The following is an 18,479-nucleotide window of genomic DNA, read 5'->3' as shown; positions in this document are numbered from 1 at the left end:
AGACCCTTATCTCACAAGGATATTGTGAAAATAAATTCATTAATATTTGTGTAGCACTTACTTATTGTAGTGAAGAACACAATAGAAAAGCTCATGAAGAAAATAATAATTCTGTCTTCAGAGTAGGATTTGATTAGTATGGAGTAAACAAGGTCTGGGACCACCCACTGAATAACAAGGAGAAAACAAAACACTGAACAGCTGCTCACTGAGTGTGCATTGTTCATTACTTGCACTGAATGAGGTATGGATTCTTCAGAAAAAATGATATGGTATCATGTAAGTAAAGCCTGTGTCAAAATGCATACACACTACCTTAATTCTGGCATTTCCTAACTTTTCAGTGCTTGACTTTCTACTGTTAATAGTGTTCTTTTAATGTAGATTTGAAAAATATAATACTTATATTTACCGAACCAACAATACCTCACATTTATATATCATTTTACATTTTCAGTTTGTTGTAAATACTAACCAATTAAACTCCCCAGTAACCTGAAAGATAGATCAATAATAATATCCCCATTATAAATACAAATAAATGTAATTAAGAAAATAATGATCAAGATGCAGGTGATTTCCCAGAAAGAATGAGTAGCTAGGTGTAATTTCTGGCCTGAAAGTGCTTCTCCCAGTCAGTCACTCACTATCAGAAAATGCCTTGTGCCTCAATCTTTCTAGCTATTATAAGCAGAAAAAGAAAAAAATTTAACCCTCCCCCCCAAAGACCTAAAGTAAACACACCCCACTCCCAAATAAGCAAATGGATTTTCTAAAGGGCAATGCAGTTTTATCTGGTATACACGACATTTCTAGAGCATCAGTGCTTTGTAAATTAGCTGGTCTGTTACTTGAATCCTCTCCTCACGTTCCATTCAGCTTTTAATTACAGACAGAGAAATATATTTTTTCTATGCAATGATACAGAACCATGTTCATTACAGATATGGTCCGGATTAAAAACAACAATTACCCCACAATCTTTGTCTTCTTCTCATGATCAATTTATAATGGAGAAGACAAAATGTCATTGAATTAAATACTCTGCTTTATCTTCTATGATAAGAAAACCAGTAATTCAGTATAACAGTTCACAGCCACTATCAGCACCAAGCCTGGGATGCCATCACATTTACCTCAAGGGAAAACTTTTCTCTTTGAGTCCTTTAATGGGTTGTACAATCATTAATTTCAAAGAAACATTTTAAAATTGTTTTCACTGTAAATATTTCTTTAAACAGAAAACACTACATATAATATTAATTACTTTTGGGTAAACTATATGAAGGGAAGAATTTTAACATCACTGAGCAATCGGTAATCATCTGTAGAGATGGTTGTTGTTTTAAATACAGAGAAACATTAAAAGCACATACCATAGCCTTGTGTCTAGTTGTAACACTTTCAAAAGCACCTTTGTGACTTAAGTGTCTAAGTCCTACTGCCCTTTAATAAGATTTAACCTTAGTATTGCAATGCCTAACTGAGAGAGGAGTCCACATCTATGTACAAGCTAGGGCGTGATTTCCTTGCTTGTGTACACATACTCTAGTTCTCATTAAGCTAGCATGGGTATAATAGCAGTGTAGCTGCAGTATCATGGGCATTGGAGGCACAGATGAATATGTACCCACCACTTTCAGGTGGTTTGTACTTGGCACAGCTCAGCCGTGCCTCTGCAGCTATCCCCATGTTACCGCAGTAATGCTGCTATTTATATTTGAGAGCTAGCACAAGTACGTGTACACGAGCAGGGGAATCACGTTCCTACCTCATAGTGTAGACATAGCTTGAGCTGAGTGATGCCTGAACACCTTTAAAAACCTGGGCCTTGTGCAGTTTTGACAATTTTCCTGCAATGGGTAACTTGTTTCCCACACACCTAAGTCATTTTTATTTCACGTCATTTTAGCTTTTATGGGAATTGTGCGAGGCAAAATACATAATCTCTGTTGCTCTATTATATTCCCAAGATTGTCTGATGCAGCCCCCTATTCAGCAAGATTTTTAAGCATACAACTAACTTTAAGCTTCTGAATACTCCCATTGAAGTCCAGTTTTCAGATTTCCTAGTGTCAGTGAAGAATTCCCCCTGCAATGGGCATATTGTCAAAAAAAAAAAAAAAAAAAACTTAGTTCAACCTTGCAACAGAAAGCTGAGGCAGAATATTGGATCATCAAAAAGCAATGGTTATAGCAGTCTGCTACAGAACTTCCAAATATTTCTGTAATGCTATGTTTGCAGGTGCCATGAAGTGATAGAGATGTTTCTGAAAAAATCATTTTTGAAAAAAATTCAGATACAAAGCAAGAATAGCCTAAATGAATCACCTTTCAGCCCACAGTCACTCCATAGGCCAGTCAACAGCTTGTGGGAAATCATCATATACAAAATAGATGCAACAAATGAATTACTTTAGAGCCTAAAGCAAAAGAAGAGCAATCCATATGAAGAGCATTAAATGAGAGTTAATTTGGCACATCATCCCTAATTTAAGATTTCAATGTAAAATGGCTAAGCAGGTTAATTAGAGTTTCTTTCAATATGTGAAAGAGGATTCTATACTAACTTGTGATGCACAGTATTTTTTCAATATTTCAGAGCTTAAAAAAATAAGCCATTGATAAAATAATTTTCCATTTCAGTGCTAATCTTGTAATAAGAGTTTTGTCATTGATCTCAATTGGAGCAGGATTAGGCCCTTGATCTTAGTAATTATTTAGTTAAATGGATGAACTAACCTGAAATGTGAACAAAAGACCAATAACGATAGGCGAAATCAACGAGAGTCCTAGACATACTAAGATGAATATTATAAAATGAGACCCCAAACTTCATGCTTAGAATATGCAATTATATGCATAAAATCCACATTTTTTACCAGGGGACTGCTGGCATGATTATGCTCTGATGCAAATATTTTCCAGCATGAAAAAACAAAAATAAAACACTCTTACTTGTTTAAGCTTCTTTAGATCTTCATCAAGTTCCAAGTTGTCCAAAATAACAGCAACAAACAAGCTGAGCAGAATCTACAAAACAATTTAAAAATATTTTTAAAAATGTTTTATTTCTCTTAAAAAGCAATATTAAATACTGTGAGTGAAATCCTGGCCCCATTAAAATACATGGGAGTTTTGCCACTGACTTCAATGGGGCCAGAATTTCACCCTATGTATCTACTAGTCATTTTATAAGTAGTATATTATATTTAGCTTTATATACAATACTTAAACAAAATTACAATGTGAAGATTTTAGACTCCATTATCATGTACCTAATATGAGAAAATCACTTAACATTAATCCAGGTTATTACAGCAAGAAACCAAGTACAATGCTGTAGCAGCTCTTAGTAGAAGGAATACTACAAGTCTACATTATGCAAAACTACGACAGGGTCCCTGGTACTGAGTAGTGGAGAGTACGGGAGTGTGTTTACCTGTAAGCCGTGGGCCAATGAAGCCCAAGGCATGACTGATGCTAGTTGGGAAGGAGAAAGGTCATGGGTGACTAGAGGGGAATGCACAAATTCAGTATATCCTCTCAGCTAGGTCCCCATCCTGTAAATACTTATTTGCATACTTAACTTTACTTTGGGTAGCCCCATTGATTTCAACAGGACTATTCATGGTAATAAAGTGAAGCATGCTCATTAAGTGTTTGTCAATCAGGGCCCAAGCCATAAAAGGAAGCTACTTCTCTCCAGTGGGAATCCTGACAGGATGTCATCATCTGCCCTCTCCTGGGGTGAATCCCCTGGCAGTACAAAATGCCTTGCAAAAGTGACTTCAGCACTTTGAGTCCATCTGAATTCCTAGGTACCTAAACACCATAGACTTTCAATGAAACTTAGGTTCCTAGGTCCCTACAATATTTTTAACAATGGGAGTTAGGCCTGTAAGTCACTTAGGCAGAGTGGCCAACTTCCTAATTTGTGAAAACCGGACACTGAGTGCTGGAAACTCCCCACCCCCTGCTCTGCCTCTTTCTTCCTAAGGCCTTGCCCCTGCTCTGCATCCTCCCTCCAAGGCCTCGCCCCTTCCCTCCAGGCCCCCTTGCTCCTATTTCCCCCCCCACCATCACTTGTTGTTCTCTCCACCTCCCTCCCCCTGGCCAGCGGAGCTGAGCTCTAGGGGTGGAGGGGTGACTGGAGCAGGGTGTTCAAGGGAGAGCTGTGCTCCAGAGATGAGGGACTGGGGTAGGCAGAGTTGTGCTCCTGGGATACAGGGGGGTGACTGGGGCAGGACGGGGGAGAGGGAGTCACACTCCTGGGGTGGAAGGGTGACTGGGGCAGGATGGGGAAGCTGCCGGGTCTTCTCTCTGCCACAGCCATTCATGAGTGCTCCTCCAGGCTACGCCCGGTGGCAGAGGCCAGTTACTGTGGGTAACTGAGTATTTAGTGTTTGGTCGGCACTGTACTGAAATGTCAGCTTTAACCATGTGTTTTCCTCTACTACTTAGGCGTACTTTATTAATCGCAGGGGCACTATCTGGCAAAATTTCCTTGCAGAGTTTCCTTTATGCTCTTCCATTGTGTGCAGGGGATGAGTGTAATATGCATGTGTGTGCCTGAAGTACGTGTGTGCCTGTGCAGCCCACATACCATGGAAGAAATCATCAGGGGCTTTTCACAGAACAGGACTGGGAATGAGATGCAGAGGATAACACAGCATTTGGGAGACTGACTCTCTTGAAATGGAGATATAGATAGGGAAGGATGTGGCACACTAGGCCAAGAACATCCTTTGGACAATCAGAGAAAGGGGAGTGTGAGATTTCCCCATACCCTCCAATCAACTGAGCAACATGTGTTTCCAAGTCCAGGATTGCTTTCCCAGTTCCTCTTGCCTTCTTGCCATTCCCTTTCCAAGAGCTTAAAATGGGGCTGCAGTATCCTCTATGGCCCTTGTACAGGGGAGGGTGAGTGAGGAATTAATATACACAAGCAACTTGTGATTCCTGATGGCAGTCATCCCCCACTCCTCATCAAGCCTGATCCTGTTCAGGGTCAGTTGGTTTGGTGAGGAGTCATTTAAGTAGCTGTAAGGGAATTGGATGCCTCTGACTGAGATCTGTTATTGGGTCAGGATTTTGGCCCATATGAAAGAACGCAGGGCACCCATAAATACATTCCAACTGCTTGGCACGATACAGGTGAAATTCTATAATCAGTGATGCAAACAACAGAAACCAGGGTGTATCTATATAGGTAAACACAGAGTAAGTCAGGTAATAAAATATGTTCCATAGACAAGATAGTGAGGTTCTGAAAGTCAGAGAAAGGAATGGAGGACAGGGAAAGTAGGATTACGAACATTCAAGCAACACCATTTTTAATACAAAATATACAATGGAGTTTAATGAGAAACTAGTGGTAAATGCATCTGTTATTTAGTTTTAGGGATTGGTGGAGACTAAGGTGACCATGGATTGGATTGTGGTGCTCTCTATGGAAAATAGTACCAAGGCCCTAACCCATCTAGAGGTTTTGCAGAACTGCTTTCCTTTCTGTTCTTTACATAGAAAGACATAATTTTGGCCATTTAAAGTACACCCAGGAAAGATTTCTTTAGATATAATCCAAATTTCCATACAGATCCAGGAGTTGCTGTATTAACTGATTTTTTTTATTAGTTAATATGCTGCATCACATATTTCCCATGTGTTAATTTCTACATCATATAACAGAAAAGCACTATACTGATTTCCAATTAACAGTTTGTACCGTGAGGCTTTATTTTCTTTTCTTCAGTTTAATTACAGCTGTGAAGGTAATGCAATGAAACGGGAGAGAGCATCTCTACATGATAAATACAAACTCTTGTTTCACTCTGTGATCATTTGAACTATGAGGGCTCATGGTAGTTACAATGATAGTATTATGTCAGCAGTGGGACTTAGGTCTGATGCAGAATGTCTCACACTAGAACAAAGGTTGACCACCATGTGCCACAAAGCTGAAGCTAGATTCCATGATACATCAAAGAATTAATCCCATGGCCCTTCATAAAAAATTGAGAATGAGCATGACAAGATTTAGCTAGCTAAGTAAAATATACAAGACAAGAAACACTTCAGCAATTTATAGCAAAAGAAATCACGGAAAATGTACAGGTCAAAACTTACCAGAGTAGCAAAAAGATGATAAAGTATAAAGTAAATAGCAACTACAGGTGCCCACATATGTCCTACAGCATTAAGAGTCTGATCCATGACATCTACCCATCCTTCCTGTGTAAGGATCTGGAACATTGACATGAATGCCTACAGGAGAAAAGAATCACATATCTATTATAGCTGTAGGCACTGTATTCAAATATCTCGATGGACAATCATCTCAAAGCTGTATGGAGTAGATTTGATAAAGCAGAAAAGCCAGTTATTGTTATCTCAATAAATAGAGAAGTCGATTTCAATTCTGTGAATGAGGATTACACACAATTCTCAGCACAGAGGCAGAAACAAATAGTCCAATATTTGACTGAACTAACAGTTTACAACTGTAAATACAGTCTCAACTTTGTTAGTTAACATGCAGCTAGCCCTTTGATATCCTTCATGGTTGATGAAATATAAAGACTTTGCTGGGTTTGAGGATCAGTCAAGGTATGGTTACAAGGGACTTATTGCCCTCTCAGTTCATGAGTAGCTCAGTTTATTTTAATGACTATTTTCTCTCTCTAAATACGAAGTAGAATACTAGATCTTCATGTCTGTAATAAAGTTGTATGATTAAATGAGTTCATAAAGTGATAAAAGTTGCATTCACCTGCCTGGCAAAGCATTCTAGGCACTTCAAAAACACAATAAAACCCTCTCCTTTAAGCTGTTACATGCAAGCTGATCTCCGAAATCATGCAGAGCTCTATTGACTTTTTACTTAGCACTTTTGGTACAGATTTTTCAGTGGCACTTCTGAAGTTAAGAGGCACTTAGCATGAGATGTCAAAAGCCTCATTAACTGAGGGTGAAATGGTACATCCCATGTAAGAAGTACAACTGATTAGAAAATGGAACAGATTTTCATTGAAAATGTTTGAACTGTTCCAGCCAGCTATCATTAGAAGACATTATTTTGGTAATATAATGTAAATAAACCCAGTTTATTTACAGAGTTGTATGTTAAAACTCAAAACTTAAGCTTGATCCGTGCACCAAAAGACAACCTTTAAATACAGCAAAGCAGCGGGTTAGATAGATCCCATCTGCTGTCACTTTCTTCCTAACATGCAGGCCAAGGATCTGCTTGATAGGCATACCAATGTACATTGCATTTGTTTATCTGAGTGTTGGAGATGTATATTATGATTTTTCAGGTCAGAGTCAAGCAATAACCTCCAAAAGATCAAGATTGCCTAGGCCCTAGATTCCATCTCACAACCTAAAGTTAGTGCTTGGTCATGGACCCAGGCCTCCGTAACTACCCAGCTGAAGAAATATCCCATTATAAGTAGGAAGACTAGACAAATACTTCCAGGTAGCTTTATTTTAAATCAGGGCTGCTAATGACCAGGGGTCCTGATTTTCCATGATAAAAAAAAACTCATTTTCTGATTAAAAAAACCCTAAAATCCACATTTTCCCCCAATTAAAATGAAACACAACTTTAGTTTCCCTAGCCACAATATATCTAGGTATCAGAGGAACACAATGTTTTATTGATACAGTGGAACTGGTTATCTGATTTCATTGGCACCAGGGCCAGAACAAATAATCAAAAATTCAGAAAATCTGGAGAGCTTCAGCCCCAGGTGGTGGGGCTCCTGCTTTCAGCCCCAGGTCTCAGGTTTCCCATTGTCAGCCCCAGTTCGTTTAATACGGAGAGGTGGATAATGGAGGCTCGGGTAAATGGGGTTTTACAATATATGCTTTTATTTTTTCACAAAACGTAAAAACTCAAGATTCTCTGGAAAAATGAAAATTCTGTGTTTTTCCATGGCAGATTTTAGGATCCCTGCTAATGACCTATACTCGATGTGGGGATCACCAGGAAGGAGGGAGAGCCTAAGCCATGCCCTCTTTTCTATGACACCAGCAGCTCCCAGAATCATGCCCAATATGTGGGACAAATTCTTTAGCTGGTAGCTCCTTCTGGTGTCTGACTATTTTGTTCATCACAGGAAAAAAGGAATGATCACAGATAACATTTAAGAGTAGAATGCTTGGGTTAGGATTGCAGCCAGCACTGTATGTTTTTCAACCAATTCCACCAGTACACTACAAATCGAAGCAAAGATTGGTCAAGGTACTATGCTTCTGTAAATGAAGTTTAGTTAATGTACCTAAAAAATCTGCAGATCTTCTGAGTTTGAATCTTTGGCTGTAACTAAACTGTTTATTATTAAACTGTTTCTTTTCCTTTGCCACTTTTGTCTAATATCAAGATTGAATTGCTTTCCAGATCAGCAGCAATGGTCTGAAGTGGATTTGACTGAATACAGAACACTGAAATAAAGTACGTGAGAAACTGAAGTGAGAAGCTAATGATGTAGCTTGAGGTTATGGTTGCTCAATTCAACAACTTGTTGTGATGTAGAGACATTAAATCTATACTCATTGCACCTCGACAGCACAGGCAACAGTACGTTCAAGCAGCAAAACACCTTTTTGTTGCATCCCTTGAGAAACACCACAGAAAAATCCTTCATCCCACTGTAATCATCCCATGTGCCTGAAGAATGGTGTTTCATAATTAAATAGAAGTTGAAATATTGTGGAATTTTATGCCCTTGAAGAAGCGGCAAGTTAAAACAAAATTCTACCCTCAGAACCAATGGCAAAAATGGTATAATGGGGCTCCATGTTTGTTGACACTCAGTGACTTCCACATCAAATTTGCTGAGTTTTTCATATAAAATATTTTCTGACAGCCCTGACAACACAACATGGGTTCTGAGAGTCAAGCTGAGATTTTTCTTCCCTGTTCCCCATGACCACTATTAAAAATTTTTTACATCCCAAATGTCTTCAGACTATGTTCTCAGGGACTCTTCTACATTCCTACCGCCTTCAGTGAGCTTTCATAGATTCAGCTGACAAACTTAGTAAACAGTTTGCTTGATGGTGCTCAAGAAGGAATAGAATCCAGCTAAATTTCTCGTGACTGTTATAGTTCTGCAGTGCTAATTGGAGTAAGAAGTAGTAAATGCATATTTGTGTCACTAGAGTAAGCACATAAGACTCTGAATAAAACTATTAAACCTATATGTTCAGTAACAGGGTGCCATTTTTACATAGTAATTTTTCAGAGTTGAATTGCACACCAAGCAAGCCTTCAGGGCTAATTCAGACAAAGTCCAAACTTCCTCTGAGAAGCAAAGCAGGAGAGCACATGGCATAGATCAGAGCATTCAGATGAGTAAGATACCACCCACAGTGGATGAGTTTAAGCAGCAGGTTGCAACTTTATCAAGAAACATAACCAACAGGGCTTAATTAACTCCGTAACTCTGGCAGGCAACGTATGGATCTAGTGTGGGAGGATAGCTAGCTTATAACCAGAAACCATGAAACAGGGAGGAAAGCTGTCCACAACCAAGCATCCCTAAACTAGCTAAAGGATCCAGCCCAGCTGTTGGAATCTTAGCCACTGGAAAAAGGGTGCAAACAGGAATGCTTGTTATATTAATAGAGATAGAATATATGGGCCCAAAGAGTCAAAGGTGTTAACATAACCTAGTTACTGTCCAACATTTAACAGTTTAAACAAGGTTCAGGGTGGTATACAGAGATCTCAGTCTGCTTAGTAGCATGGCAAACATATCATTTAAACTCCTTTTAACTTTTTCTTAAAGGCACAGAACAGAAGGAAAATGGGTAAAATAAGGCTTTAATTTTATTTTTATCTCTTGTTCCCTTTAGCTAGAGAGAGTTGAGATGGGCTGAAGCTGTTGTTAAAGTCAGATCCTATTTCCTAGAAGACAAAACAAGACAAACATACACCAGAGAAGAGAGAACAAAATAGTAAAGATGGAAAATGCAACTTCTGTCTCTGTCTTTAACTCTCACCACTCACCTGGCCCTTGAAAAAACGTAGGCATAGGAAGACAATGGCCCAACCTCTGCCCAGTGTCACCTACTCCTTGCCCACCACTATCTGGAACTGGGAGGGGCACCTCTACCACTGCTCCCAGAGCATCTCAGGACCTAGCAGGCCCAGACTTATTGGTGGGCGACCATCCAGGGTGCCGTGGTCAGGGGGCATCATGGTCAAGAGGGTGTCAGCTCCCAGGCAGGGTAAGAGACTAGCAACTACCAGTCAGGCTCTGCTCTCCACATGTGGGAGGCTTCATTGGCCTTTAGGGTGTCCTGGCTTGGTGGAGGTGGCGGGTGGGTTGGGCCTGCTCCCAGCTGGTGGAGGGGCTGAAGTTGTGGTGGGCGGGTGGGAGTTTGCAACTTGCTGCTGGGGAGGATCTGCCCCAGAGGCAAGCTGTGGGAGCCCTTGTAGACCCAGGGTAGCTGGCTGGGGCCAGCGCTGGCCTTGCCCTCGGGACAGTGCCATGCTCTGGTCTGTGCTGGAGATGGAGTGAGGAGAGTGCCAGGGGGAGAGTTGCTTCTGCTCTGCAATGACTCTGAGTGCCTGGCGCAGGGTAGCTGCTCACCTGCCCTCAAATGCCCATGGAACAGGGGCAGACAGGGAGTGCCAAGGCTAGTGGTGAGCACTCTTGGGGGCGCACAGTGGTGTCCAAAGTTGGGCGGTGTTGAGGAGTGGAGGCAGTAGGGCTCCCTGGGCAGGTTTTTGGCAGCTCAGGGAAACAGAGCCCGTGCTGGTTGCATGCTGTGCTGGGCTTCACTTGTGCCTCACAGCACTGCCATCCCTCCAGCAGTTCACATGGTTGCCAGCCTGGCGTTCTTGCCGCTGGTGCCAGAGGCTCGGGGGCTACAGCAAGCCAGCGTCAAGCGTACGGGCTGCCCGTGGTATTTGCAGCAATCTCTGCTGTAGGTTCACACAGTCCTTACTGTAAATTAAAAGCTTCTCCAGTAAGCTCAAGGTATGTGACTGTACTGTATATCTGTACTTAAACTCAAAGAAGGGGCACCAAAATACAAGTTCACTCAGGGTACCATTTTGCCTAAGGCCAGAGGTGGCTATATCCTGCTGGTCTGATATACTCATCCCCCCACTGAAACAAGAAGTAGGGGATACTACATGAAAGGTATTCTCACTTCTGGCTCACAACCCCTGTGTGTGTGACTAATGATTGTTGAACCAGTTTAGCCCTTCTCTATTAATTATATCTGAATTACATACTTGATATTATTTCATCTCTTTTTTAAAGGAAAACTTCCACTTTAGTTATTTGCTTCAAGGTATATAGATATCTCCAATATACTACTGCACACTCTTTATTCCTGCAAAATCTACATTAATTAATTGTTTCTAAGTTGAAAAGTACCCTTTCAATATGATGAAAACTTAGCCTTTCATTTAAAATTGTAGTACATAATGTGGTTAGTTCTAATGGTATCCTTTAAATAAATTTAAATCTTTCCTCATATTATTAAAGTTCCCTATATTGGAAAAACATTAGTTTAAAGAAAATAATATGGCAGTAGACAATGATTTTGTGTTTTGTACCCAGCAATCTTCCTTTCAGAAAAAAGATATTTTTAGTTGAAAGGTACACTTTCCACCATTTATGTTAAAATGAAATGCAACTATCTAGCTGACAGAACTAACAGCTGTGAAAATGAGACTTAGAGATTTATGCAAATGGAGGACTTCTGAATTAATTCATGTTATGGAAAAGACTGTCAGTTTCTTTGAGTCTTTATACCCCATTACTTAATTAGCTGTTTTGATGATGGTAGTCAAACTACATTTGTATAAAGTGGAAGATGAGCAAATAGGGCATATTCTATGAAATGTGCATGTCAAAGTGACAATTCAGATTTTTGTCTATCTATTAAATGGATAATGCCCCACAAATGACTACAGATAAAGGGCGAAAATCTGTAGTTTTACAAAAATCTAGCATTTACTTACAAAGCACTGGTTCAGGAAATAGTGCTTGTATACAAAGTATCATGGGCCAAACCCCATTGGACTTACTCATGAGCAGTCCCACTAAAATTGAAATGAGGAGAAGTTAGGACTAACTTTGTGTAAATGCATGCTCTCTCTCCCTCTTTAAGAATTAACAAAATGTATTTTGTTATGATTGTGTGGCACTCGTATCTCTGTCTGAGCTTCTTTCTGACAGCCCCAAGATCAGGAAATCCTGATCACACTAAACTCAATGGGGGTTTTCCCATTGACTTCAAGGGGGCCAGGATTTGCCCATGGGTTTCTATGTTATTTTGGACCCATTTTTAAATTGGGATCCTCTTTTCTTTCATGCTGGAGCAGCTAATGTTTGTGCCTAAGATGCAGAGAAATGCAATTTGCTTTTTGAGGTGTAAGTAACTATGCAACTGCAATGATCCCTTTTGTTTTCTGTGTAGTGCACCTTGAAATTTCTAAGCAGTCTTAGCAGAGATGTTCAAAGGCACAAATGGTAGTTAGGCACCTAACATTTATTTATACTTAACTTAGTTAAACTTAACTTTAACTTTATACTTAAGTTATTTATACTTATTTATACTTTATACTTATACATCTCCCTGTCTCTCTGTACCTAAAGTTCAGCTGCCCTTCTTTTTCCTCCTAAGGGCTCAATACAGACTGAGAAAACAGACACGGTGTTTGTTTGTTTTTTAATTTGTGTCTTAGTTTGTTGTTCTCTTAAAGCAAATCAAGGTAATTCTGACAGAGTATCTATTCGAATACAATAACACCACTTTCCAGCAGTGGTGTGCATTTCAGTGTAGTGTCTGGACTTTCATTTAATTCAGACTATTAAAAAATATTACTCAAATGGTATATTTTGATCACTGGGGGAGGGATTCTTTCACTACAGCCTTTGCACCTTAATGTACCAGTAAAAGCCTTTTAGCTGGCCAGAGGAGGTTCTGCATGGCAAGCGCTGAGTGTCAGGAGCTGGGTCTTTGCATATGTGGCTCCCGCCATACTGAGCCACTCTAAGTTGTAGAGCTCAAGAAACAATAGGCTCATGATATAGTGTGCCAAATTCTTACTGACTTATGCTCCAGGTAACCCCAATAATGTAACTGTTACACATAAGGCCTTCCTCTGGTATCCCCTCATGCCAAGCAGGTGCCCCACAGGCACCCAGATTCAGTCCTCCTCCTCCTCCCAGGCTCACTCCAAACACTCCTGGATTGCTGAAGACCCACTGATTATTACACATTTCAAAGGTATCAACTAAAGTCCTATACGGTAACTTAACACCTCATGCTCTGCCAGCTTTGGTCACTCTCAACTCTTCTTCAGTCCCCAGCCTTCCTTCAAATAAAGCAATAATACAAACAATACCCACTCACTCTGGGCTTCATTAAAGTCTCACTTGTCCCTCCTGGTTTCCTGATCTCCCTGCCTATTGTATGGGACAGTGGCCACGTGGTCCTCTCCTAGGCCCTCCTTCACCCCAGCACTCACAGAGATTGGCAGAACACATTCCCTCTGCCACTCTGCAGGCCCTTGCCTTTCTTCCACCTCCATTCAGTCCCAGTTCCCTGCCCCTTATACAGGGCAGTGACACAGGGCCGCTCCCTTGAACCTTACTTCCTGGAGCCTTCACCCTGTTCCAGGGACTACTGCAGGAGACTATTCCTTCATGTAGCTTCCCTCTACAGATTCTCCCTTTCCTGCAGCTCTTTATAAGGAACACCTGTCCTCTTCTCGGCTGGATCTGTTTAGTGAACTGGACTGGCTGGCCACAGGCCTCTGGTCTTTATAGGACCATGCCACCCTGTTACAGTAACCAATGGGATTGTATAGAGTGTAAACCAAGGCAGAATATGATCCAATAACACTATACAAGAACCTGCAGAATACTTTGTTATTTTATTCATTTGGGGAGATGGTTCCTAAAATACAAAGAAGATGGATCTGTTAAAAGCAGCAAAGCAAACATCTGTATTTTTTGTACTTAGTATTGACTTAAAGATGAAGTCAGTCCAACTGAGAAGCTGCACTGTCAAAAGAACACTGAAATTTGTAACCATAGCAACACTGAGCTTGTGCTTCTTGACTGTTCAGATAACCATGTGAAAACATGCAATTTATAGGCATTAGTGGAAGAAGGAGGCCTACTGTTTCCAAAACCCATACTGTGCCCCGTTGTAGGATATTTATGGTTAAGGGCAGATTTTATTTTTAGTCTACTGTTTCAGTGTTAAAGGGACTTTAGTGTTCAAGCTCAAAATTTACCTTAGATTGTCATTCTTTATGTAAGTGTACCAGTCCTCAGCATTTCAGGAACTGCAAAAATCCACCATGTCAATTGTGCCTGCCATTTCAGATCCATTTTTGCTTCAGAGCAAGCCCATATACATCTATAATATACTCTTCATATGTGGACCACATGTCACTCTTGCCCTCTCTGCTAATGAAGCCCTTTTTGCAAGCATGATTTTAAAATAATACATTTCAGAACCATTAAACAGAATACTTTAACAGAAATAGAAAACAGAAAACAGAATACATGTTTGCTGCAAGCCTGATTCTGTAGTCATTCAGTTGAATAATCTTACTGAAATCAATGAGATTACTTATATTACTGATAGTCCTCCAATTTTTGTTAGAGGGAGACACTTTAAAGAGACATTGACAGGTCAAATTTAACCCCCAATTCAATTTTCTTAACAGTAATTTTTCATTTGTTATGTCAGAAGTCCCAAAGCTGTAGAACTACAAAAGAAAACACATATTGCCAATTATATTTCCCAAACCCCTATGCTTTAATGAATTTGTATATAGTACAATAATAATATTCAGAAAAAGAATAATTGGAGAATACTAAGTCAAACTAACATATGAGATGTATTTTAAAATATTTTAATTTGATTTCCATTGGTACACTACAGTTAGTAACCCATCATATTCAGTTGAGAATTAAAGCAGAAAAATATCAAATCCACATTTTTCTGTCTTTTAGCAACTGGATAATATATTAATGGGAATATCTTTTTTTTTCCTTTGGATAGTATACTTCAGTACCTACACAGCTCTGCCAAAAATGAACACGTTAATAAAATAAATACATATGTAAGTCTGATCTAGGTAAAAATGCCCACATTAATGTCAAAGTTTACTAACAGCATGATAGAGCTTGACAATGTTTGTTTAAACTTGATCTTTCACAGATCATTATACCTGTTAAATTCTGTATGTTGCTGTAAGGTTATCTTACTTTGATTATGTAACTATAATTGTCTTAGGGATTTTCATTGCTGTTTCCATAGATCAAATCTTAAGCACATGCTAGAAATCAAGTGCACAGGAGTTTCAAACTTTCAATTTATTATCAAATATTTTCTGAAAACTATACACTGGAGTTGAGAGCACAATATAATTAGTGGCATTATCATTGAAATTAGACAGAATTCTGATTTTTTTAAAAATAAACTTGTCTTATAGCATTCTGTTTTCTCTCCCTTCTTTAGTGTTTGAAAAAGAAATCTAATTATATTTGCCATGATCCTACTAACTCTTTTTCTTACCAGGCTTTCTAGAATTGAAATTGTAGCATAACATTTCTTCCCTTAGGATATCTATTTTTTGTCTCGCTTTTGATGGCTAACATCCCAGACATGTAATAAAGAAGATGATTTGAAATTGATGCGTAACTATTTTGTTTGTTAAATGCATGACTCTTGAGGCTGTCTTATTCATTCCTATTTAATTGTTCTAATCAATGCATTTTCATTAAAACAGATATATTTTGAAACCAATATAGGATGACCGAAAGCAATAAATTGTCACTGTGTACAATCCATGTACACTCAATCTAATATATTATTAAAGAAATGGCAGTATCTTCATTCAAAACAGTGTGTTTCACTAACTATATATTAGCTCCAATTTCCACTGAATTTCAAAGTCTCATTCAGATTTCATGTCATGACAATAATATCCATTTATTTATGCCCAAAAGGTAGATGCATATTTTGGCAATACAGACAGGTTTTATAATCCTGTGCAAAATACACATTCTTGCACAAATCAGGAGCAACCATTTTTCATAATACCAAAAGGTACATATAGGCATGGAAGTATTAGCTATTTATCAGTAAATATCAGTTAACATTGATTTCACTGTACACACATAAACTGACCAAAAATATTTCCATTGATAATCAAAATCTACAGATAGGCAAAGTAAGAGAAATGCTGATTAAAAACTACTTAGAGTTTGAATTAAGGATATTTACTTTGTATATTTTGACATGTGATGCTGACAATTTGTGTTTTTAATGGTTATAAATGTTTAACTTTTTGAGACTCAACACCTACTGTCATTAAATAATTAATGCGTGACCCACCCCATAATTTCCCACAACTGAAAATTTTAAATAGATTAAAATTTTTAAAATGTTTACAAATTAAAATTGATATTTGTTGCTACTATAAAAAAATAAAATTTATTTCTGCCAAGTTATGTATCATGTCCAAGTGCAACATTCCACTTAGTATATACTATTCCACACATGCAAACTCTCTTCATTGGATCCTTGATCATTGTTAGACCCATATGTTTAGTTGTGCCATCATATATACATCTGTATACTCTAAACTGGCCTCAGCAATAGAAACAAACAAAAACAGCCTCACTCAAACTTCTACTTACTATTGTAGGACAGAAGGAAGACAGAACCACACAGCAAAGACCATACTGTTATTTTATTTTCTATAGGATAATAAGATTTCATGGTAATGAAAATTAGATTACACATAAACATAAACCTATAATAAAATAACTAGTGAAGTAATCAATCCTTTTTATATTTACCCTTGGAAAAGTTGTAAATCTGTCCAGTTCTTCCACAAAGCAGAACATCTGTAAACTAATTGCTGACATTACGATTAAAAGGCTGGCAGTGAATACGACCAAGCTCCCAAGTTTTTTTCCAGGTCCAAATATCTTATATACAAAATCCTCCAAAGCAGGAGAAATCTTTATAAGTCGAACTACCCTAAGTACCTGCAAAGAGAGAGGGAAAAGATAAAATACAATTACAAACATATTAGTTTGTCTGATTATATTATCCATCAAATTTTCATACATTCACAAATTTTAAGGCCAGAAGGGACCTTTATGATCATGTATCTAATCTGACCTTCACAACATAGGCCAAAGAACTTCACCCAACAATATCTTCATCAAGTCCATAACTTCTGTTTGAGCCATAACATAGCTTTTAAAAAGATAAGTGGTCTTGATTTAACTATAACAAGTGAGGGAAAATCCACTACATCCCTAGTTAAATTTTTTGAATGGTTATTTTATGATCCCTGTTAAAAATGTATATTTTATTCCTAGTTTGAATTCAGTCTAGGATGATGCAGCATATTTATTAAAGTTTGCTCCTACTACTCAGAACCATACATTTTTATTAGAAAATGATAATCTTCCTAGCTCATTGGTTCCCTTGGTATTTTTCCCTTTCTATATTAATAGCCTCAATCCACAATTTTTTATAATTCCAGTGGATCGATAAGAAAATCATGTGGCTCTTAAGACAATGTATTTGTAACACTGAACACTGGGTTATATATTCATGCAGAGAGCAGCCACCTGAACGCTCAGAGATAGTTTGCCTACACAGTGCCCTAAGAGGACGTTAACCCTAAGAGGACGTTAACCCTAGAGCAAAATGCAAAGAGCTAAATATAAAAAATATAAATCTTTAAATATACTGATTGTTTAATACTACACTCAATGAGAGACCTTCCGGTGACGTAGTTTCTCAACAAAGGGAGAATATCATCAGTGTGCTGATGATACACAGCTGTCTCATTATTTATTATTAATTATTAGCATATAGAATCCTAGTAGTGGACCAGCGCTCTATTGTGCTAAGTGAGGTACAAACACACAACAAAAAGTAAGTCCCTACCCCAAACACCTTACAATTTAAACAAATACATCTTTCATGCACCATGGACTCCATAAATTCTTCACATCATGGAGATGACACTATCAGCTGAATGTATCACAGCTACCTTGTCCCTAGTGTGGGATAAATAGAAGTTTTGCTTCTGGACACAGGCTGGTGTCACGAGGAAGTTCTCTCTTCCTTCAGTGAGCTAGGTTAAGAATCCTGGAATGACTATATCATTTCCATGGTAAACCATTCATTGCTTGCATGAGGGTCTAATGTGTTTTTTCTGTTGGATAATTTGTATAGGCTACCCACTTATTTATTTTGTAACAGGAACACATGCCCCCATGACTGATGCTTCATTACTGCTATTTAGGATGGCTTCTCTATAGCTTGAAGTTTGTTCAGAATACAGCATCACATTTGCTCACTGATTTAAGATGCTGTAATCATATTAGGAACAACCTATGTATTTTATATTGACTGCCCATAAAATTGTAGACTCATACATTTTAAGGTCAGAAGGGACC

At 38.6% G+C, this 18,479-nt stretch overlaps 1 protein-coding gene and 1 long non-coding RNA gene across 2 annotated transcripts in view; one reads left to right on the top strand and one right to left on the bottom strand.

The window, feature by feature from the left end:
• The window catches only part of NALCN (sodium leak channel, non-selective), a 346,536-nt gene that overhangs the window by 114,936 nt on the left and 213,121 nt on the right, over positions 1-18,479 (bottom strand). Inside the window, exons 13-15 of the mRNA XM_067536921.1 lie at positions 16,857-17,048; positions 6,130-6,267; positions 2,959-3,033 (exon numbers count right to left, since the gene is read on the bottom strand). Of these exons, the coding sequence (XP_067393022.1) occupies positions 2,959-3,033; positions 6,130-6,267; positions 16,857-17,048 (405 nt within the window). The remainder of the gene's footprint in view (positions 1-2,958; positions 3,034-6,129; positions 6,268-16,856; positions 17,049-18,479) is intronic.
• LOC137145848 (uncharacterized) lies at positions 7,289-9,939 on the top strand. Its single transcript, XR_010917764.1, has 3 exons — positions 7,289-7,319; positions 8,405-8,458; positions 9,865-9,939. It is a non-coding gene; the product is annotated as an uncharacterized lncRNA (long non-coding RNA).

This window comes from Emydura macquarii, unplaced genomic scaffold, assembly GCF_026122565.2.
Source record: "Emydura macquarii macquarii isolate MOO-44397 ecotype Brisbane River unplaced genomic scaffold, CSIRO-AGI_Emac_v2 contig_3671, whole genome shotgun sequence".
Classification (NCBI taxonomy): domain Eukaryota; kingdom Metazoa; phylum Chordata; order Testudines; family Chelidae; genus Emydura; species Emydura macquarii.
The sequence above is the reverse complement of the archived record's forward strand: the minus strand, read 5'-3'. Positions and strand labels throughout refer to the sequence as shown.